The sequence below is a fragment of the Balaenoptera ricei genome, chromosome 21 (genome assembly GCF_028023285.1).
Source record: "Balaenoptera ricei isolate mBalRic1 chromosome 21, mBalRic1.hap2, whole genome shotgun sequence".
Lineage (NCBI taxonomy): Eukaryota > Metazoa > Chordata > Mammalia > Artiodactyla > Balaenopteridae > Balaenoptera > Balaenoptera ricei.
Genome location: NC_082659.1, coordinates 24580656 through 24605864, shown reverse-complemented (window position 1 = coordinate 24605864; position 25209 = coordinate 24580656). Strand labels below are relative to the sequence as shown.

General features: G+C 34.4%; 1 protein-coding gene across 2 annotated transcripts in view; it reads left to right on the top strand.

The window, feature by feature from the left end:
• Positions 1–23840, top strand: part of PURG (purine rich element binding protein G) — a 34574-nt gene extending 10734 nt beyond the window's left edge. The window contains exon 3 of one of the 2 annotated variants that reach the window (XM_059909296.1): positions 22956–23840. In XM_059909296.1, coding sequence (XP_059765279.1) covers positions 22956–23060 — 105 coding nt within the window. In that variant the 3' untranslated portion in view covers positions 23061–23840. Of the gene's footprint in view, positions 1–3992; positions 4072–22955 lie in introns of those variants that run through there. The other variant, XM_059909297.1, reaches the window with a different exon arrangement.
• The last annotated feature ends 1369 nt before the right edge of the window (positions 23841–25209 follow it).

Genomic DNA, 25209 nt, shown 5'->3' with positions numbered 1-25209 from the left:
CCAGGCTATCATCAGGGGTAAAAATAGAATTCTAAAACTCCATCACTCATAAATAACCTCCGTCCCTGTTTTTTCCTCCCTTCTGTACGCTGTACCCTGTTGAAAGTGGTTGAGAACACTAATTTCTCCCACTACTACCTTAGCCCCACTCCATCCTATATTTGTTCAGATGACTATTGAAACACTATAAAGAAAGACTAAAGCTGATCTTTGAAAATTTATAAATTGCCCTATGAACTACACTTTGGACTCTAAGAAAGAAGGGCTCCTGCTTCACTTTACTTAACTAATTTCAACACTCTTAACTGTACTTTCTGTATAACAGTTTAAGATGAATAGAAAACATTTCGCTTGGGATGATATGGCCTAAAAGGGCAGTTACTCCTACTTTTCAGTACATAGTAGGTCTTCAGAAAATATTTTGACTAGCATGATTGACAGGTCATTTCAGAAATGAATTTAGCCTCGAGGAAAATTGCCCCATGACCATTTTTAAATAGAAGGTGGTAACAAAAGGAAGAGTCAATCAAGATTTATCAGTACTAATAACTATTACTTATTGAATACCTACCATGTTCTAGGCTTTGTTGGGCCCCTTATATCTACTATTTCTAATCTTCGTATTATCCCCATTTTAATATAATTTTCCAGAGGTTCAGAAATTGGTTCTGTGTTTCAGAATATAATATATTTGAATCCTTACTGACACCAAGCCAAAGATTGTGCTCAGTTAGACCAGACTGCCTCTAAGACTTACTCTGAAATTTAACTCCCAACTAATAAAGCATAATCTACCCCAGCCACCACTGTAAATAAATCTGCCTCTGATTACTGGGATGTATGGTGCTAATAAATCCAATTTATTTGATTTTTAGTATAGCTTATAGATTGAACCTCTAATCCCAACCATTTCAAGTAAGTGTGAATAATTTTTTAAAGGGATCAGATGATGAGAATATAGATGATTATCCCAATTCTACCCTAAGGGCATAGAAGAGACAAATTACTGTCCACAGTGGGTCTACAAGTTAATTTTTCATGAAGCGAAGTCAACTGGTTATGTTAAAAAAAATCTTATCAATATTGGTGAGAGTTTTACTGGGTGATTTTTTTTTTTTTTTGCAACTTTTTCTGCCATCCTACTCCTTCTGCGTTATTCCATTCATTTTCATATTTTAATTACCACGTTTCCTCTTTTTTTTTTTCCTTACCTCCAGAGGGATAAATTGTGATGACTGCCCTGTTTACAGATCCACATTTTTCTCCATTACTCTAGGGCTGTGGTTTTCAAACTTTAGGGGAATTAAGAATCAGCTAGAGGGTTTGTTAAACCAGATTGCTGGCCCCTACCCCTAGAGTTTCTGTTCCTTAGTTATGGGGAGTGAAGAGAGGACCAAGAATTTTTGTTTCTGATACATTCCCAGGTGACCCCATGCTACTGATCTGGGGACCACACTTGAAGAACCAATAATCTAGGCTGATGTGATTTTACCTTAGCTACAAAAGATAATAAAGCAGAAACTTGGGTCAAAACAACTGTAGCATCTTGGCAGGAAAAAGATTCAGTGCTACTCATTCTGCTTTGAGAAATTTACAAATCTTAAAACACGCAACCTTTTTTTTATAAATTGACTAGAGGTTAGGTAAAGAATTATTTTCCTCTCTTTTTTACCCTTTCATTACATTTAATAACTCTTATTAGTTCCCTCTGATTTTTTTACAGCTATCTTGAGATGATTCTGATAGGAATTAACAATTATGAATCCTTATATGAAAAGTTTAGCTTTCAAATTTATGGAGACTGAAGCATATTTTTAATTTATTAAATAACTGTGGTGTACAAGTCTTACGAAAGGAAAGTGAATAATTTCTATACTCAAGAATTGTTAATACAAGTTTTAGTGAATATTAAGTATTAGGACTTGAAGGGACCTTGGAATTAGTTTAGCCCCTTAAATTTACGTTTTGTGACATACTCCATGTAGCTCAAATGGTTCATAATTACTAAAATAGGCTAAGTAAACAGAAAATAAAGGTTAAAGCTTAAAATGCTGCTTGGTTCTTAAGATATATGTGGATAGAAATACATAAATTTCTTTTAAAAGCATGTAATATTTTCACTGTCTTCCTGTGTCCTATCTATATGCATAGGATAGAGGAATTATATATATGCTATCGTATATTTGTGGTACTTTTTTCAAATTAACAATTGGACCCATTGATTTAAATTTAGAGATACTTCACCCACTCATTGAGAATATTATTTGAAAACATAACTAACATATTTAAGAATAATTTATGTTTGCCAACCTGAAGAGATTCTATAATTAATGTGTTGATCATAATTAACAAAACCATATTTTATATATAAATCTGTATAATTAATATATATGACTATACATAGCCACTTAACAGCTATCATTTTAGTGGATCACATCCTATCAGAAACACTAAATTAATTCACATATAGACACTTGGCAGTTCTGCAAGTTCATTAACTTCTATTTCCAACTTCAGTGATTAGTGCTCCAAAAACAATGAATGAATTCCTAATTTTGAAAAAGATTCACTGCTGATGTAACAGAGATACTCAACAACTCAAAAGGATCATTACAGGTGGTGTAACTTTTTTTTAATATTCTCTATCCTGTTTGTATTATAACAACAATTAAAATTTTAGGTTTAAAATATTTGTCTTAGAATTATAATCTGAGTAGGCTTCAGACAGAATAGAGATTTATAGAAGATTTCACCTCAATATGAGGACAAACTTCAAGAAGTAGTGTTACCCCCACCCCTGTTATTGGAATTATTTAAGGCAGAGACTAGACATACACTTAATGTAGGATGCATAAAGGGAATTAATAAATCAGAAAAAAATTGGATTGTTATTACTTTGAAAATTCTTTTCAACTCAGAGAGAATTTCTTAGGAATAATACTTAGAACTTTTGCATTCAGGTCTTCTGTTAATTTACCAGGTTTGATAAAGAAGTGTGATTTCAATTTTTCTAGTATTATTCTGAAAAGAGAAAAAGTTTATCACTTCCTCGCACCCCTTGTTATTGCAAAACAACATAAGAACCAGTTTTCAAATTTTCATGAGCTTTACTATTTAAATGAATTAGTTAAGACAAGTTCCATGAAATTTGCCCTACAAAATGAAGTATAACATATAATTTTTAAAAGAAATGTTTCACTTTTAATCATTCTTTTCAGAAAGGATTATATGAAGGAATAAGTTTAGTATTTATATTGCTGTTTCAAAAGTACCTTCTACAGGTTTATTTGGAAAGATGTAAGTGATAGTATGGTAAATTGGAAAACCAAATTATTGGATATTATCCAATGAAGGTTTTCTTCATAAAAATCTGGAATAAATTCTGTTTAAAGGTTGAAGCGAAAAAATAATATTTTCACTCTTCATTTTTTTCTTGCACTACTAATTTAAGATGGAAAGAAACCATAAAGTTTACTAATTTCATCTCAGATAATCTGTATTAGAGGTCAGGTTTCCAAGTAAATTGATTACTGTTGCAAATAATATGTGATTCTCTCCTGGAGAGTTTCAAGGCTTTGTAAAAGGCAGAAGGGTAGCTGCGGCAATAATATCTAAATTCAGGGATCTAGCGTGAATCAGTATGAAACTCAGTTCTCACTTGGAGAGTCCACTTTTTTCTTGTCATTTCTTCAGTTGTTTCTGCTTTCTATGATTCTGTAACATTTCCAAATTTCAAAAGGACAACTAATAATACCTTCAAGAAAGAGACCTGAGTACGTTGAAATATATTACACCAAAGTCTATAAACTATATCTGTATTATACATTTCTAAATACTTAGCTAAGTAAATTTTACTCCTCTACAGAAATATTGTGTGTGTGTGTGTGTGTGTGTATATATAAAATTATGAAGAGAGACCAGTTCTTTCGGCATCCCCTTCCATACCCTGGAGAAGTAACAACAAATTTGTTTCATCTTGTTTGTTACTACAGTTGATTGGCTGCCCTAAAGTGCGGCGTTGAGAATTTGAAATCTGCATCTAGAGGGAAAGAGAGAAGAACAGCATTCATGCCAAATATTTGCTATTTGTCATCTCTGCTTTAGAGCTATAATGTTCTCATTGTAGTTCTGAAAATTTCAAGCTTAGCCAGACAGCTGGCTCTTGGAGCACAAACTGTCTTGTGACTCACCTAGGAATATGTCTCTTCTAATACTTCAAAGAGATGGGGTTTTTTTCCTTCTTGGCCGTGTTGCGCGGCATGTGGGATCTTAGTTCCCTGACCAGGGATCGAACCCACGCCCCCTGCAGTGGAAGCGCTGAGTTTTAACCACTGGACCGCCAGGGAAATCCCCAAAGAGATTTTTTTAATCCAATGGTCCCTCCTTTAAAACAGCAGAGAATCTCTTCTGTGCCTCTGAAGAACTCAAAGAACCATGGCCATGATGATGTCATCAAGAATACCCTTCAGCATTAAACTCTGTATTTACCTTTAATGAGTTCTAACTTCCATTAAAATGACAACAGTTTCTCCCTTTCAAATTCAGCCCAGTCATTCTCAAACATTAGTGTACATAGCAATTAAAAATGCAGGCTTGGTCCTCATCCCCAGAGATTCTGATTTTGTTGGTCCAGAGTGGGGTTTGAAATTGGCTCTTTCTCATTCTGATACAGATGGTCTGGAGGCCATTTGTTGTCATGGTCTTAGACTTGCATCCTTTCTCCCATATCATTTTTCTAGCTGGAATTACTTAAATTATAATACTGTCAGCCATAACACCATGGGAAGATGATTTTTTGATTATGCTATGAACAAGTAATAGCTACAGCTCACTAAACTCAGAGAGGCTGAATACACAAATCCATTATTTAAGATTGTGTGCTATCATATTGGCTAGCTTTCTGGGCAGTGATCACTGGGAATGCCAGTTTTCCACCACCTCCTAAATTCAAATTCAAACTACTTGACATATAACCACTGGTTGCATACTCCCCACATTTCACAACCAAAACATTCTGAGTCTTTCCAGCCCGAATCAAGTCCATAGGTAATTTGTCTTTTGCTTTCTCACAAGTTGACCCTCAGAGTCTTGAATGACTTTTCTCAATCTTTTTTTTCAGAGAAAAGTTAAAGTTTATTAGGAGTAGAAAATATATCCTGAATCAATCTGAATGCCTCACTTCTGATCTTGTTCAACTTTTTTGTGTGTGTTTAAAAGAGCACATAACAAGAAATTTGCTATCTTAACCACTTCTAAGTATACGGTTCATCGGCGTTAAGTATATTCACCTTGTTATACAACCAATCTCCAGAACGTTTTCATCTTGCAAAACTGACACTCTATACCCATTAAACACTCCTCATTCCCCCATCGCCATCCCCTGGCAACACCATTCTACTTTCTTCTCAACCTTTCTTTTCAATAAGCAAGATATTTTCTGAACCCTTCTTCCACCAATAATGGGTTTATAATTATTGCCACTTAGCTCTCCAAGTAGAATCCTGATAGCTTGTATTGTTATAATTCTCATGCAAAAAGATTTACAGTTACAGGGCAATGGTGCTTATATTAAGAGCCCTTTATAATCTTTGGGTGACTGAATGAAGGGCATTTTATCCTGGAAGCTTTCCACTGATTTACAGGGAAAGGTAGCACTTTATTCCTCCTGAGACCTAGGGGACTCCAAATGGAATCTTTGTGCTTGTTTGTGGAAGGTTTGAGGTTAGAGTTACCAGGACAATTAGGCTTAAATCCTGGAATTTCCTAAACTTTTCCTACGTACATTCTAGGATTGTTTTCTCATTACGTATATAGTAGTATAGTAGATTGGAAACTTTTCTGGTGTTTGACAGTGTTGATGTTCACTAAATGATTTCAGAATCTTCCCTTAGTACAGTATGAAACTGTTTAGCTTTAAGTAGCTTCATTAGAAACATAATTTGGGAGGACTAGCCATAAATAAAAATGCATTTTCTGCAAATGAAGTGTTTCAAATGCTGTTTTCAAAATCATTGGCAGTTGAGAAAAAACCCAACACAAGAAACATTTTTAAAACTCTTCTTATTCAGTTTTTTCCTCAAAAAGTTTCTTACTCTGTTATTAAAATTTTTTAAGAACTCAATAAAGTTTGCAATCCTGTAAGCAATATCCATCTAAATAGCCAGAAATGCTATAATTAGGGTTTTATGCTTATGATCTTGACGTAAGGAAAAAGCCTACCATTTCTTGGCTTAAATTATTTTGGAACTAACACAAAAACTAATTGACCATGATTCTTGGATAATGATAACTGAACTTTTCTTCATTTTATGCATTTGACAATTCATAATATCAATGTATTCTTATGATTTTTTCAGAAAAAATGCAGTTTACTTAGAACATTTAAAATAACTCCATAATTTTTGTAGCACCCAGATATTTTTCTTCAATGATCTGTTGCAACAGATTGATAATATTTACTTCAAAGAAAATTCTTTAAAATTGAATTTCATTATTCCTTTGATTTCCATAATAAAATCAAAAATGTTTTCTCAGCAAGGGGAAAAAATTTTTTTGGAGTTGAAAAGATTTAATGAAAGAGTTGAGGTGCATCTGGTTCAGTAACATACTAAGCAATTATTTTTTTCTTTGCAGTGCTCCCATCATTTTAAGATCTTTCTCCACTGCCCACTGTTGTCACCCCTAAATCACAGAGCTTCATTTAGCATCATGCAGTCCTCAGGGCACATGTTGCCAAAAACCCAGAACTTAACTTCTCCTCTCTTTGTAGTCTCTGACATAAGCTAGGCATTAATATTTTGCCAGTAGGAATCTTTGCGGTTTTTTTTTTTTTGGCTGCACTGCACACACCATGCAGGATCTTAGTTCCCTGACCAGGTTTCGAACCTGTGCCCCCTACAAATGCAAGCGCGGAGTCTTAACCACTGGACTGCCAGGGGAGTCCCAATAGGAATCTTTAATGTAGTAAACTCCCGTGTGAAAATTCCCCAAGTTCTGAGCCTTTTTCTGACAACTGCTTACCTACTTTATCAATTATAATGTTAAATTTACTTAGAATTAGGGATGCCTGTGTGACTTATAATAACTAAAACTAGTTTGTATTATTGTTCTTCAAACATTGCTAAACTATACTCCTATTTAAGGATCCTTTGGGTCATTAGGTAACTATGTGCAATTTGGTTTGTTAATCACCACTTACTGTTTGACTCATTGTTTGAAAAAGACCCCAATATTCCATTTAATGACTTGCCAAGCTGGGATTCAAGCAGTACCTTCCATTAGGTGATTTGCTTCTGATGTGAGACATATTACAGAAAATCTACACTTTGATGGAAATTTTTTTATGTTTTATGTGGGAAAAAATTAATCTAGGTAAACATGAAACTTGATTCTTAAATTAGATTTTTAATAATTCAATTCTAAATGACAAGTTTGTTTTAATAATTTTGTTACAAAAATAACTATAAAATGAACGTGGATTCCAAATTACTCACTACTGTATAATTGTGCTATAATTTATAAAGCCAGAATATTTTAGGTGTTTTTTATTTGGACTATTATTTCAAGCATTCATGGAATTTAAAGAATCCTAAGGTCTCTCCTTTGCCCTCCTGGTGTGCAGAGGTGTGGTGTAGAGGCTAGGGGTACTGTGTTGTATATTATCATTCAGAAGCCCTGGCTCTGTGCATTCTAGATAGGACTGGGGCAGGTCATTTCACTGCTGGAGACTCCAGCTTGCTTATCAGTGTGGGCATTGGATCAGAAGAACCTTTCAATTTCTATATCCATGGAGTCAGTGAAACTTCTCCTAAAGTTACCTTCAACTTCCTTCTCTGGGCTTTTGTCATTTTCTCTATATCTTCTCTATTTTATCTGACATTAATTGACCATCCTTTCCTTCTTGGCATTGTTCATATTTAGTTACAGTTGCTTTGGTAAAGTGTGGACTTATCTTTCGGCCCTATACACCAAAAGCTTTAAATAGGCCATTCTTCCAGTTCCAAAAGATTTTTTTTAGACACAGCCTAAAACTTGATTAAATATATTTTAAAAATTTAAATTTACTTTCCCATAGAAAAATCCCATCTTTTTAACTTGAATTTAAGTTTAAAACCAGAGACTGTTTTTCTTCCTCTTTTCTATTCCCCTCTACACCTAGCCCCGGGCTGATGACTTAAATCATCCCTCTTCACTTAATCACAAGTGTTCCTGTTCCTGTTTTGCCTTTGAAATCTTGTTGCTTCAAGATCACGGTACTTAACAGACAAATCAAAATGGCGACAAGTGGGAATGAAAGTGATAATTTAAAAACCTGATAAGAAATACTATGTCATTTTATTTCAAAGATTGACTCACAAATTAAGGTTCAGTAGAATATGAGATCTTTAGTTTCCTACCCATCCTAAATTTTACTTTAGAAATATCTTTTCCCTTGCTTAATAGGTAAATGATCCTGTTCTTGTATTCATGCAGTGACTATTAAGTGGCTCCTCTGTGCCAGCCCTTTTGCTAGGGACTAGAGATACAATGAACTACAAAAGAAAAATATTCCACTGCCATTAGCTTTAAGTGTGCCATGTCCAAAGTTATTTGATTCAAAGCAGCTGTTGGAGCCTAATCAAGCTGTCATTTTTTCCATTCAACAGATACTCATCTGATTATCTGCCACAGGCCAGGCAGTGTGTTGGTATATATGAAAAGTGTGTTTGGAGCTATTATAAAATGCTGTATGTTATTTTCCCTTGAAAACAGTTTATTCTTTAAATATGATGAATGATCTACATTCTGTTATAGTGTTCAAAGTATATTTCATTGATGCAAATTTAGAGAACTACAATGATACTATTTTAAACAATATTTCTGTCTTCTCCATTCCAAGTCTCTTTTGATGTCCTAGGATGAAAATAATAATTCTCTTTCATCTCATGTGCCTGTGTTCAAATGGTAATGACTTCCTGAGCTCTAGGTTGGAAATTGTGAAACCCCATTCAGGTTCGTCATAAGACTGCTGTGATTTCTGTATGTCCATGGGGACTGAGTTGGGGAGAAGGATGAGGAAGGCAAGGAATAGTAACATTCATGTCACGTATTTGCCCTCCCTGCTCCAGGCCTTTGTATTCATCCTCGCTTTAATTTTATTGCATTCTCATCACATATACGATATCTTCATAAACTTTTCTCTCCATATGTCTGGATTTACAAAATCCATCAGTGTTCTCAACTATGAATTACTCACCAATGTCTTAGCTGAATGGAATAAGCCTGATTCTACTGTGTCTTTGTAAATCACAAGTTGTAATAATTTTCACTGTAGATGCATTGCAGTGAAAATCCATTAATGGGTAAATTCAATTAGTTATTGGTACGAAAGATTCATTTATCCTGAAAGTTTTTCTATAACTGATCATTAGTTCTGAAATATTTTCTAATTAAATTCAGTGTTAGAAGAATTATAGAATTTTAAATTATAATACTTTTCATATAATTTGACATATTTTTCAGAGTTCTTTCATATATTAGATCTCATTTCATCCTGATGAAAATATTGAGTTAGATTAGTTTAGGTCAATATCACTAACCTCACTTAACAAATGAAGAAAACAGGCCAAGGCAGGTTAAATGATTTGCTGTAGATCATCTAGTGATCTAATAAAATACCAGGGTTTATAAGGAACCCACTGCTCGTTGAAGCCTCATAATTAACACTATAGAAAATTTAAATGGTAAACTTGAAATCAAAATCTGTTAGAATTAAACACATGTTTTTATAGCGAAATTAGTTTTTTTTTTTAACACATTCTAGGTATTTTCCTGTTTTTGTTGTATCTTTAGCCTCAATTCTGCACTGAATCTACAATCCATTTTGGCCCTGGCAGTAGGCATATGAAGTCATTATATTGGTGTTCATGTCTATATAGAAACCACTTGCCTGGATTCAGCCTCTTTGCCTCTAGTTATTGAGACTTTGACCCTCTCTTTCCTGAACTTCCCACCTTAGTGAACCTTCCAGAACTGGATCCTAATAGCTAGAATACAGATCCCTTCCTGTCCTGTTAACACATGTCTTGTCATGGCACTGCATTGCAGTGTAGCCTTCAAAAAGTGTTATTTAGAGAATTTAAGAGATAAAACTACTTCATTGTACAATAAATTCAGTTAATAATGAAAAATCAACTAGTGATTTTTTCCCCCTACACTCTTATGAACAAGAGATAAATGACCACATAATAAGTTAGAAGCAAGCTTTTTCAAAAACCCGTTTGAAAGGGATGTTCCAAGTTTTTATCAAATTAACTCAAGAACCCACATCTTCATTTATAACGTTACAGCAGTTAACAGTGCAGTAATCTCCTTCACACACACACGAAATTTAATCATGTTCACTATGTTGTATTTATTGAAGCAGAAAATCAAAATAATACATACTAGGAATATTTGAATTTCAATAGGATCAAAAGCATTGTGGTTAAAGCTCTCCTGACTAGGAAATTCCATTGAATAAATGATCTTGCTCCTGGCATTCCCAGTTAACCATGGCTTTGTAGCCTCACTGAGGAATTAGCAGGCTGAATTCTCAGTTCTTACATGGAGATTGAATTTCTCTCTATATATATTCCTGTGGCCATAAAAGTTTCATGTTGGCTCAATCTGCATAAATAATCACATAACTATAAATATAAGAAGGTCAATATGTCTAGGCTTATCATGCAGGAGCTTAATAGAAATTCCACATTTGCTTTTTGCATTGTGAGGAATAAAACAACAATTTTAATTTAAAACAATTTAATTTTACTTAATTTCCTCCTCCCCCTTAAATAATAGCAATAATTTCAGCTGTATTTCTAGGCACTGGTTCCCCACAGAGTTATCAGGCAGTGTCAGTGGCCTAGTACAGAATGGTAAAGAGTACAGAACAGACTTTTCATGTCAGCCAGTCCTGGGTTCAGGTTGAAATTCTGTCACATATTGTGTAATTTGGGGCAAATTTTATAACTTTATAGAGTTATTGTGAGAATTTATTCACTCAGCTTTCAGTTTATACTTACTAATGACTCTATTTTTGGGGCCAGGGGATGTATCAACAACAACACAGATAAGATTTCCTGCTTCACAGAACCTAGAGTCAGCCAAAATTTTCTTAAAGAAAATTAAATGTCCTGAAGCTGTTAGCAAAGTTTCTGTCACATAATAAGCATTTAATAAATATTAATAGCATCATTATTAATTCTTCCCAACCCATAAAATGGATGGTTCCCCAGAAACTATAACAAACATATGCAAAATTGGAAGGACACCTCCTTTTACCGGAGGAGCTCTCTGGTAGAGCAGTGGCAAGGGAGTTAGTTGGGCTAGTTATAATCCCTTGAAGCTATTTTCAGTAAAATATAAAAGCAAACAACTGTGTAGGCAGAAATTTCTTGGACAGGAAACAAAAAGCCCTAACTTTTATAAAAGAAAAAAAACTAGACTTCACCGCAATTAAAATTTTCTGCTCATCAAAAGACACCATTAAGAAAATGAATAAGCTATCCACAGACAAGGAAATAGCAAAGTATGGTTTTATTGCTAGAGGGAAGCAGAACTGCTTTGTTTCGTTTTTCAAAAAGATGATCATTAGGCAGTTTGCATAATTTGGGGACCAATTGCCCCACTGCTAAAAGGATTCTAATCACCCGTTTTCTAGTATTGGTGTAAGTATCCGTAGTAACTTAACAACCTATGATTTTCTTGTCTTAATCTGCCATCAACTTTTTTTTTTTGCCTGAAGGAATCTTTGGAGTAACGTAACACCCTCATTTTATAACAAATAGGAAAAATATTAAAGATATCATGTGACTTGTCCAAAATCATTTAACTAGTCATTTCAGAACTTGAGCTAGACCTTATTAAATGGTCTTTCCACTACCTAATATCTACTTCTCTATTATTTTGCTTCAGAATCAGTCGGAGATGGTATGTGTGATTCATTTAGAATATGTGTTTGTTTTCTTCTCTCAGCTGGAAGAATTTTCTCACCTATCTATTTTAAAGGTGAAAACTATTACAAGATTATGTTCATGAGTCATTTTTGATTCTGAAAAATAGCTTTTTTGATAGTTGATACACATTTTAACCCTTAGTTTCAAGATGGTAAAGGAGCCGTTATAATTGAGGCCCCTACAGAACATCATCTCAATACTGAGCTTTTTTTTTTTTTTTTTTTTTTGGCTGGGTTGAGTCTTCGTTGCTGCGCGCACTTCTCTAGTTGCGGCTAGCGGGGGCTACTCTTTGTTGCGGTGCACGGGCTTCTCATTGCAGTGGCTTCTCTTGTGGAGCATGGGCTCTAGGTGCACGGGCTTAAGTAGTTGTGGCACGTGGGCTCAGAAGTTGTGGCTCACGGGCTCTAGAGCACAGGCTCAGTAGTTGTGGCATACGGGCTTAGTTGCTCCGCGGCATGTGGGATCTTCCCAGACCAGGGCTCGAACCCGTGTCCCCTGCATTGGCAGGCGGATTCTTAACCACTGCGCCACCAGGGAAGTCCCTCATATAATCTTAAACTATATTTTTTTCTATCTTCTAGCACTTAGCATTCTGTTTTTCTTTGGTACTTATGAACCTTTAAACCTCTCACTATTTCAGAAACTATTTACATGAAACATCACACAACTACCCATTCTATTAATTATGTAAGTTTTTATTGTTGCCTCTAGAGAAGCAAACAGTGTCCTTTAGTGTCAATTGAGCTTTTAAAAGAACATTTTTTATAGTTAAAAATTAGATTATCATGTATCAATTTATTGTTGTTGTTTTCCAACTGTGTCAATTTATATTTATGAGATTTTTTTGTCAACAATAGCAGTAGCAGCAATAATGACATGGGCCTTAGGGGTTTCAGAGCATTACTTTTTTTTGCTAAGTATGTGCCTGTACTTTTCCTTTTCAGTCATACTGAATTTTTAACGTATAGTAAGAAGCAACTATGTGAGGTAAGAAATGACAATCCCAGGGAAAAGAAAACATTCATTCACTGATTCAACAAATAGTTATTGAGTTCCTCCCACAGGCCAGGCATTGTGCTAAAGAAATTTCTTACTTTTTCCATTTCTTTCTTCTACTCTCTAGTGGAAATGATGAATAGTAGTTAAATTATATATTTTAGATATCTTTGTATGATACATGGGTTTAGGACAGCATAAGCCTTTGGTGGGTTAGAATTGGAATTATAAAAAGAAATAATTTGGTGAAATAATTATCTGGCTTTTGATTACAGTTTTAATTTTGCCCTTAAATACTTGGCATCACTTGCCCCTGAATTCTCTTCAGGATATTACTATTTTCTTCTCAGAACCAATAGTCCTTTTTCACTTCATTTTTGGAATCATCCAATAGTGTAATAAGGTTATTTCTGTAGGAAGTTGGGAATTCATTGAATATTTTAACTCTGATTGTAACCTCTTTAAAGTCGATGAACATGGCCCCTTAGATTTGAAGTGGTGAGGTAATCATTAAAAATTAGGCCCCAACCACTGGCATTCAAAATGGTTTTAAAATGTGATTTACTATATATACACTCGATTATGCACCAGGTAGCATAAAGTAAAATCTTGTTTCCTTCCCGCCTGAATGTTTTAAGTTCATCTGTCTGCTTTAGGTAGTAGTGGTACACTGTTGCCACACCAGTATTCACACACCTTGGGGAACCAAAACAAGAGTGAAGGCCAAACTGCCATGATTACTTTTAAGTAGCATTTGAGCCAAAATTTTATCAATTTTTTTTCTGCATTTATAAATTAGTATTTTCACAGCAATAAATCTGACTTGGAAAATCTTTTACATTCTAGGGTATTTTTTTAAATAAATTTACTTTTTAATTTTTTTATTTTTGGCTGTGTTGGGTCTTCGTTGCTGAGCGCGGGCTTTCTCTAGTTGCGGCGAGCGGAGGCTACTCTTTGTTGCAGTGCGCAGCTTCTCATTGCAGTGGCTTGTGTTGTTGCGGAGCACGGGCTCTAGGCGTGCAGGCTTCAGTAGTTGTGGCACGTGGGCTCAGTAGTTGTGGCTTGCGGGCTCTAGAGCTCAGGCTCAGTAGTTGTGGCGCACGGGCTTAGTTGCTCTGCAGCACGTGGGATCTTCCCGGACCAGGGCTCGAACCCGTGTCCCCTGCATTGGCAGGTGGATTCTTAACCACTGCACCACCAGGGAAGCCCTCTAGGGTATTTTTTGAACATAAAATGTTTTATATCTTTTCTTAGAGCTGACACATTTACTATGGTCCATAAAAGAATGTGTCTTAATTTTTCTCCAGTTATAAAGAGCCTGTTTTGGTTTGGTGCCCTGATATAAAATCCATGTCCTCTGCAGAGTATTAGTCATGGACCCCATTCTAGGATATGTTGCTCTCTATGGGACATGGTGAGGGTAGAAGTTTTGAAATGAAAAAAGAAGAATGACACCAGCCTTCATGATGCTTCTTCAGCAGGAGTATTTTGCTTAGTTGTAATGTTGTTGAACATTTTGTATTAAAGTATAATTTACATACAGCTCTTATTATACCATTCAGTCATTTTTGGCAAATATCAAGACATAGAACATTTTTCTCACCCCAGAAAATTCCCATGTACCCCTTCCCAGTCACCACCCACACTCTCCCCCTCCTCCTGACTTCCAGAAGCAGTCACTGATCTGATTTCTATTAGCATAGGCTACTTTTGTCTATTCTGGAATTTCATATAAATTAACATGTATTTTTTGTATTTGACTTCCTTCACTCAGCCTAGTAGTTTTGAGATCATCTGTCGAGTTTATCAGTAGATAGTGACTTTTTATTGCTAATGATGCTTTTTTTAAACAGGCAAAAAATAAGCAGATCTTCACTGAGTATCTTAGTTGAATCATGGCAGCAAACCTGTAGTAAGAATGGAGGGGACAAAATACCCTTAAATATTAATTTTTTTTAAAATATTAATATTAAATAACTGCTCCTAACATTCAAACAACTCTCTCACCTTAGTTATGTGCATACTCTTTTGAGAGACTCTAAATTATTCTATTAAAAACAGAGATAATGGGCTAGTGCACTTCAGCAATTGCAATGGCCAAAGAATGGTTATTATTTATTTTACTTCACAGTTCTGCTTCGACCTCAGAAAGTAATGTGAAAAATAATTCCAAGTGAGGAGATACTTCTTATGATATCTCTATTATCAAAGCATGCAGGAAGGAATGCTTTCATTGTTTATCGATATGGTGATGCCTCAGTAGCTTTTATGCACTCTTAAAATTATATAACGTAGTCCTTATGAATCAGTTATTATTGGAAACTCACATTGGTCTGTAGTTTTATACGTGGAAAGAGAGTGGATACAATGAAAGCAACATCCAGATTGCATTTTTGTTTTTCTGAAAGTTCTAACTGAATTTACCTAAATTTTGCCATTTGAAGCAAAGAGTAGTTGAGATTCTGAGGAGTGGCAATATATTTAAGGGAAGATAATATTGTTATTCTAGTGAGCCTTAGTAAATTCTGTACCAATAGATCGAAAGGAGGAAGTTTTACTATCTGCTGTTGTCTTTTTCAAGAGAATCCTATTCTTACCAAAGAGGGGTCTGAGTTTTGACGTAACTAAATAAAGGAGAGGCTTGAGCTGGCCTTTGGCTAGTCCATCCCAATCCATACCATGTCCACCTTTAAGATTCTAAAAGGAGGAGCTGCAGAACCACAAAGAGATCCCAGAACACTAAGTCACATACCAAGAGCATACCCAACAGGGCTTCTCTTAACTTTATGGGAAGGTAGTAAGTCATTTTCAATGTTTATACAACTATTCAGCAAGAGAAAGAGTAACCATATGGTACTACAATGCTGTATCAGTTCTATGGAAACAGACACTCAAAGGAAATATTTTGCCAGATTATTGAGAGAATATTAATAACATTTCAGAGTATTCCCATTCTCTGAATCCCTCTCATCTACTTATTTTCTCATTTCTTTTACCTTTCTGCCTGCCACTAAATACACATACTTTCCTTCTCCTCTCTGATAACTATTTTTCTCCTTATGGTTCCTAAATTATTGTACCACATTCATATTTCATTCTGATTATTCCAAAAATACTGAAATGAAACTCCCCTTTAACATGACCTACTTTAATGTAGAATTTGGCCTAAGTCTTACTTCTCATGAAAAGACAGTTACATTTAAATTACCAAGAGAATCTCGTCAGTGTAATTTAACCCATAAGGAGGATTTGAAGTGCTATCATACTCAGCTTCAAGGATATATGTTCTAAACTATGAAGACGATTAACTACTTTCAAGCAGTATGCATGAATTCTCTAAGCAGTTCATCATCCTTTTGGTTGTAGTAATTAATTTTAATTAACTGCCAATAATGTTTGTTGCCATGTGGAAACGTGAGGATATGGCCCTGGTTATCATCTGAGTATGTGTAATGACGTGAGTTTAATGTTCAAAGGGTAAAGAGGTCTTAGGTTGTGAAATAAAGAATTATAAGCCTGAGTTCCCAGTGAGTACATGCAGCTTGAAGAGTTTTGAAAAGTCCAACTTAGCAGAAATTAAAGCTGATAGTAAATCATCTTTCCTCCACCTGTGTATTTATGCTTCTGGCTAATAAAAATTAGATTTTTGCTTCCTAATTTTGGAATGAATAATGTTTTTGCTTCTCAGTCAAAATGTTCTAATTAATAGTGCTGTTTTTATTAACATGTACAGCAGTTTAGAGATTCAAACTTGATATCGTTACCATTTAGTGTTTTTTACTGATGTGATTTAAAACCATAACTCTAATTTTTACAAGAAATCATTTCTTTCACCTTTCTCTCTTTGAAAGTGGGAATGAGGGCATGAGTTGTACTTAACTGGTAAGACCTATTCTTTTTTTTTTTTAACTTTTGGGTTTATTTATTTATTTATGGCTGTGTTGGGTCTTCGTTTCTGCGCAAGGGCTTTCTCTAGTTTCGGCAAGTGGGGACCACTCTTCATCGCTGTGCGCGGGCCTCTCACTATCGCGGCCTCTCTTGTTGCGGAGCACAGGCTCCAGACGCGCAGGCTCAGTAATTGTGGCTCACGGGCCCAGTTGCTCCGCGGCATGTGGGATCTTCCTGGACCAGGGCTCGAACCCGTGTCCCCAGCATTGGCAGGCAGACTCTCAACCACTGCGCCACCAGGGAAGCCCAAGACCTATTCTTTAGAGGACAAGTTCAGGTAAAGTAGTGGGAGTAGGAGCAAGCTCTTAGCTGCTAATCGTGCTGACGACATAACATATTGTAATATCCACCCTATATTGACATAAGTTAAGTAGATTTATTTAGGATTTAAAAGGCTTTACATGGTGTTGCTGCAAAAGGAGGCCTAATGATGGTTTAAAGAAAACTTTTAATACTCACAGTTGTTCAAGTGTTCCAGAATATTAAACTTTACAAGGTTATTCTTTTTTCTTAAAAATAAAATATATTTTGATTACCTTACAGATTCCCATCATATCAGAGGAGGAACCAGTTAGCACAACATAGAATTTTAGAGCTGGAAAAGACTTTGATATCTAGTTTAATCTCACCATTCACCTAGTTCACTAAAATCTCTACCTTCTCAAGGATCTTAACTTTCCTGCGCTTATTTCCAAAACATTGAAGAACACTAGTCCCCAGTTCCTTTCACCCTATCTGTGTAACTGTCTTTCCATCCCTTCTGATATTCTCCATAGTCATGATAATGATTGCAGCTGGGAGGATTATTTCCTTGGTTCTTTGTGCCTGAATTAGCTTAATGATAGTCTATTGTACATAAAAGTACAACTTCTCATTTAAATATTTGACAAAAGGCAAGGTGAATCATTCAAAGTGTTAGGAGTAGTTGTAGTAACAGCCGCGTCATCGATACTCTGGAGGGCATGTACAATATGGGCTTTGCCATCGTGCATAATGCTACCTACCTTCCTGTGATAGAGAAGACGCAAGAGTGGACAAGCACAGCTTTTCAATTGGGCGGTGGAGTTGAAGTTCTTTGTTCTGTTTTCTCAATCTCATTTCTCTTTCATTAAGTCAACAAATATTTATTTTGCATACAGCATGAGCTAGATAGTCGGCTAGGTCTAGATGTAAAGCAGACGAGATCCAGTCTTCGGCCTCAGAGAGTGTATGGTATAGATAAATAGAATAGGACAACTGCCTTTGGATTGGAGAAGATATATCTGTGTAGTTCTACCACTGCTCAAGCAATTTATTAACTTTGCCTTCCTCATAGGGATACAATGAGAAGTCACTGTTATAACCGATTGTGAGGCATTTGGAAATGAAAAGTGCTATAAAAGAGCTGAATAATAGAAAGCAAGATTAATTATATGATAGGAACGGTCCTCATCAGTATATTCAATACTTACGTCATCACTATAGCAGTGCTACCAGGGAAAAGCTCAATTAGGTAAATACAACTGCCTAGCTTTTGCAAAATCAAGAAAAAAAATCTGTGTGTTGTAGCAAGAAAGATTGTGGAATCATATTATTTTGGGTATTACATGAGCTAATATATAGTTGGAATATCATATATAATGTGGAGTTTCTACACGTCTGTAGTTTCTATTAAGAATATTATACATTTCAGTGTTATTTGAAGTATTTCTCTAGTTATTGTTAAATGCTACCACTATCCAAGACTATTACTTACCAATAAGAGATTATATTCTCATATTCGAAAACTACAAGAAGGCTCTTTAAATTATATAGGAAGGATATCTGTCCTTTCTGTGACTAACCTATTATATGTTGGGTTTGGGGGAGTTGTCATCAGCGATTTATCATGCCTGATCCTTTCTGATTTTACTTGTTTTTAAAGTTTGTTACTTCTCTCAGAGGACTAGGATACCAATTTTTATATCCCGTTCTATATCCTCAGAAGGTAAAGAATTTATAGAATTGGGCATTTCTTTCATATGCTTTTATGTGGTCATTTTTACACCCAAGGGAGAGTCTCAAACTGTAGAAAAAAGAAGGGGTACTTTTTTGCTAGTCATTTAATATTCCATGACTATGAACTAATCCTAATGTTAACATAAGTTACTGTGTGTTTTTACCAGCATTTTTCACCCTAATTAAATGAGACACTACACCACACTGTTTAGCCTGTGGCATAACAAAAAAGACAGGTGAGCTGTCATTGAGAATCATGATCCTACGTTCTCTCTCTCCTCTGAATAATAAAATTTTTTTTGGTCTCAGTTTAGAATGCGACACCTCCCTAGTTTAACTTCATCACATTCAAGCAACAAAACTATTAAAATTCTAACCTAACGTGGGTACCATCTATTTTAAAATATATATTAATATAATTATTACATGGTAAAGGGATCTTCTGTTTGTTTTTTTGTTTGTTTGTTTGTTTGTGTCTTTCCCTGATTTACCAAATTTAATAATATGGAGAGCTTCCACCACAGCTGCTTATTATTTGTTCCATATGTTGATGCTTTTGTCTCTAATGTCCTTTTGTCCTTATTATATTACGTCTATACATTTCCATTTCACATTTCGATTTAGAATAAAGAGATAGAAGCATGAAAATTAATTACCCACGCATCAAACATTTTTGCTGTGCTTAACAGGAACGAACACTTAAGACTAGAAACCTTAATGTTTAATACTGTCTTCAAAACTCAGCTATTGCATATATTGTCACTTCAGCGATGGAAGAAACTGAGTATAATATGTAATCAGATAAAAACAGGATAACTATGTTTAAAAAAAAGCATATGATGTCTGTGCATTGCATGGCAGGGTGTTACTAAAATTTGCCTAGATAATCTCTCATGATATTTTCAGATTTTATGGGAATGCTTTGGCTATACTTGGATTTGAATCTTCATAATGACAAAGGTTCTTAATAGTTATTTTTTTAAAACACACTATACTGTTTTTAGAAAGTTATAATTCATCTTCCTGCTTATATTTGTGCTAAGTTTGTACTATACTATTAAAAAGAAAGGTAAATTTATATATACTTAGACTTTGAAAAGTAGACTCATGTACATTTTTTAAAATTTTTGGTAACTTGTGGCACTTTGGTAAAGGAATGTGCAATTATAAAAGTTTATGCCATTTTAATTTTTTTTAATTCCCAGGAATTACTCTTACTAGGCTTTAGATTCAAAACCAAACCCAATTTTAAGATCAGCACTTTTTTCCTACTGGTAGTTCCTGTTTTTCCAATGATATGGAACATAAACTAATTTTTGCAATGAGTTTTACCTTTCCTCCTCCATTCTAATATCAAGAAACTTTAAATTTAAGGAACATTTTAAATTAATCCAGTGATAATTAGAAAAGCATTTTAGATGTCATGGCCATTTAATCTGGTGCCTGACTTTAGTAATTTTCTGATAAAATGAACTAAATTCCTGAAAAAGAATATTCAAACATTTTAATTTGTTTTCATTGGTTGTAACCAATTGAGTAGTTGATGTCCATACAGTCATAATTTATCTTAAAATCTGCAGCTGCCAAGAGAACTAAGGACACAGCTGTGCTTAAAATACCCCCATATCCTCCAAAGAGAAATCACAAGAAGAAATAGAATTCTGTATGATATGGCTATTCTATATACTTCGATTAGGTTACCAGTATTTTACTGTTATACATCCATGGGTATTAGAAGCAAAATGAAAATAAATATAAATGCTTTAATATTAGATATTGGCATCAATATAGATTATGCATAAGGTATTGCAATAAAAATATTAATTGTGCCTGTATTTGAAGAATTTATGTTAGATTTTCTGTGGCCTTTTTCATTCAAGGCTGCACAATCATTTTAAATGTAAACACAACAGAATATATGTATGAATGAAATGATGACCCAGTTTGCCATGGGATTAAATATTCTGTTGAATTTTGGGGGGCATTGGCTGTTGTATATTATGACATAAACTTAGATTGTTCACAAGCAATATGTGTGTCTTATGTACAAATCACAGCATTTAGAAATTATACATCTTCCTTTTCCTCACAAAATGAATTCAGAATTTGTAATTCAAATTTTATCGTTTTAAGCTGCTAATTATTAAAAATACCTAATATGGATCAAAAGAGTAAATGAAATAAGGACTATGAAAGAATGCTAATTAATAGCATAACCCCATATCAAACTTCTGATAACTTTAAGTTTCTTATAAAGCCTTAAAATATTTTAGTGAAAAATTAATTACTTGGAAATGAAGGCACTTTATTACCTTGAACTAAGCTATTTGTCTGTATAGAACTTGTCTAAAATCCCATAAAATATTCTTTATCCTTTTATAAATTTATCCAACTTACGTGTTTTTCTAAACGTTCTTATAATTAAATGTAATAATTCAAACTATTTTAACTTAACAGAAAATTGTATTACGTAATACAACCAATGAACAATACAGAAAAAAACTCAAGCGTAACAAAAGTGTTTGTGATAATGGCAAAACTGTTAGTCTAAGTTAGTCTACAATCATTTGAGGTTAAAATGTAAAATTTGAAGGCTTTTTCATTGAACAATTTTTAGACAGCTTTTATTTTTTAAATCTTATTTTTAATTGGTACTACCTTGTTTTGAAATGTTGATCAAAGATAAGGTCAATCAAAACTATTAAGCCAGCCTGTCATTACTCAATTTTGTTTTAGTTGAGGTTTTTTTTTTAATGTAACCCTAAAACATTAAGAAATAAGTGTTGCTTCTTCTATGCTCAAGTCAGCCATGCCTGGAGAATTATCAAATTTAAATCAGTAATGTGGATGCGCTGCTGTGTATACCTGTTTCCTCTTCAGAAAATTAGTACTTGATTTAAACAATAGATTTGGTTCAACAGAAAAAAAAATAGGATTTTTTTTCAAAAGTTAAATTTTTTTCTCAAATTACACCTTACATCTCTCTGACATTTATAAGGATAGGCTAACTTGTGTCCAAAAATGTTTTTCAACAGAAGAATATTTCAAAGCAAAACAAACTTTGTGCTTTTTTTGTTTGTTTGTTTGGGGGCAGTTTACTTAAGAAAAAAAACCACTTTTCTATCATTTTACTTATTTTTAATTCTTTCTCTCTAGTGGCCATTTTCCTATCATTACTCGTAAATGTTTTGCTAAATGTAAATGCTGCTTCATAGATGTAGTCATCACTACATGGTACAGAAAGGAGTCAAGTTTATTAGAAGTCTACTCTTACCAAGGAGAAACTAAAGATAAATTCTATGTCCGTTCTTTGGTTTGTTTCTTTGTTTTCTTTTTTAAGTAAGATATATTAACCCAAAGGTGTGTTAATGTCATGGCATGAACAATCTTAAATGTAGATCTATTGAGTATTTTGTGATGCTGAGTAACAGACTTTTCTCAAATCTCTGTGATGCTAGCTATTTTCCTTAGAAGGTTTTTGTTTAATGTTAGATTGTTGTTCTGAAAGATGTTGGTCCTAGTGGGATTTTTAAAAACTGGGAAAACCAATAAATGCATGTGTTACAAGTATAGAAATAGTGAATTGTAAACTTACCATATAGTACTGATTCTATTTTCAAAAATGTTTTTGCTGTTAAATATATACAACATAAAATTGCTGCCATACTGTAATTGAGTACTTTTTCCTAAATGACCCTGTTATCACTATTCCAGAATTAGAAGTTGGACAGATATATGATTGATTCATGTGTCTGCATAGATGCTTCAAGGTATATTCTTCTCTTGGGGAGTAAAAATATATTTTCCTTGGCATCAATGCACTGAGATCTGAATATACCTGTATCTATTCTTACTGCACATTTCTTATACAGTATCTTCAAATACGCCAAAATTGGCCTAGACGTGACTTAAAATTGAGGGTTTGTTACATGTTTTCTAACAGAAAGGTTTTCAATGAAACAGAAAGGTATTCATTATAGGTTTGTACTGTGAAAATAGTGAAACTCCCTTTAAAATTTCATATATGCTAAATATAAATTAATATTTTTTCTTTAGCTCACAAATTACCCTAAATCCAGAGGGAATATCCACCCTTTTCACTGTTGTCAAATCCAGCATAAGGAACAGCCCTATGACACTACAAAAACAGTTGAGGAATAAGGAATAAGTCTCTTATGTCACACTTCAGAATAAAGGCATTCGGTGAAAGAAATGAACCGAAGTTCATCGTGCATGCAAGGCTTCTGTTCTTGACATTCCTCCGCGGAAGGGAAGACAAGTGTCAACACCACTGGCATCATTTTCAAACCGATCTTATGTGGAATATCTTCCACCACACTGGAGTACTTCTTGACTCGATCAGGTTTTTTTTTGTTTTGTTTTGTTCTGTTTTAATTCATCAAGCCTTTCCATTTTCAAAAAACCATTTGTCAGCATTGAGGTAGAAGGACATAGATTTGAAAATACTTTCTTAAGAGATCATGTAACTATATAACTCTGAATTTAAAAACTGAGGAGGAGGGATCATTTCAACCCACCGCCTCTTACACGAAACATGTTTTTAAATCTGTAACTGCTTTAGTGTTAACAGGGTACAAAGTGTTTTTTGTCCTGTATTGTACTTAAAAGGTTCTCATTGATTGGTGATTGTATTGTACTGTATGAAAACAAGTCATCAATTGCCTTGTATTGTTTATAATAGACCATACCATGTACTACTTCAGTTTTCATGTCCCAAATTTTTCAGTGATGCATGTTAACAGTTAGGTCCTAAAATTCTGTGGTGCTAATTCTTCCATATCCAATGGTGCTTTTGCGGACACTAACTGCACACATGCTGAACAAAGCTTCACGTTTAAAACTTTCCTCCCTTCCTCTGTTTATATAAAGTACAATGAAATAACTTGAATTTGTCTCAAAGTATCACTGACAATCTAATAAACTGGTTTATATGTGTGATTAGTTTGTATTCTCGATTATTTTTCAGAAAGCAGATTAGTTCTGCTGGGCCCTCATATCAACCAAAAGTAGACCTTTTGTAGTGTTTATTTTGTTATTTGTGCCCAAAATTTATGGTATCTTTAGGAATTTAAATCCAGTTGGCCTGGCTTCTAAAATCAAGTTCAGATCAGATCTATAAAAACTATCAAACCTGGAAATAAGTAAGTTGAGAAGAGCACAAACATCCTGAGTGTCTATTTTAATACTTTATTAATAAAGTTTTATCATCACGTTGATATCATCTGGTCCATGAAATAACGTTTACATGGAAGCAAGTAGGCCTTCAAAACCTTTACTGAAACACAAAGACATTGAAAAAGCCATTCCTAAATGCTTATATTAAAAGTTCCTCTCCAGGTGTATGAAAATAAGGACAAAAAAATCAAATTGGAAATTTCCAGGACAAGCTGATATCACATGCCAGAATGGCATAATAGATAAGCCCATGCAGGGGGTTCACTGATTTTTAATTTTAGCATTTGTACTAAGAATCACAGCATTAGGACAAATGAAGTTGCTCCTGTATCTTCATGAGGACAGAGGACTATTTCTCCTAAACCAGAGATAAACTCAATATTAAGGCAGTGTGTGAATTTGCATGCTGACCTTGGTATTTTTCCTAACCCATGGGTAATCTTAAATTTTAAAAGAAAAGATCAAGATAAATCTGTAAAGCTCCTCAAGCAACAATCATGGGTCTCAAATAGAAAATGATCAAACCTACTCACCTAATCGAGTGGGTCCATGAGTGAAATGACATTCCAATACTACTGTGGTTCTTTATTACATAAAAAATGTAAGCTACAGTAATTTTGCCTCAAATAGTTATTAAATCATGTCTAACTTCTAATATCAGAAAATTAAGTTTAGAGAACAGAGCCCATATGAACACTGGGTTTGCATCTCCATGACTATCTTGAACAAATGCAGTATTTACTAAATCACAACCTCTCCCCAAAGACATTTCTTTCTTCTTTTTTTTTTTTTTTAATATTTATTTATTTGGCTGCCTTGGGTCTTAGTTGAGGCATGCGGGATCTTTCGTTGTGTCGCGCGAGCTCTAGAGCGTGCAGGCTTAGTTGCCCCGCAGCATGTGGGATCTTAGTTCCCCAACCAGGGATCAAACCTGCGTCCACTGCATTGGAAGGCGGATTCTTTATTTTTAAATATTTATTTTATTTATTTACTTTCAATTCTTTTCGCTGCGTCGGGTCTTAGTTGCAGCACGCAGGATCTTCGTTGAGGCATGCAGGATTTTTCGTTGTGACACGCGGGCTTCTCTCTAGTTGTGTCGTGCGGGTTTTCTCTC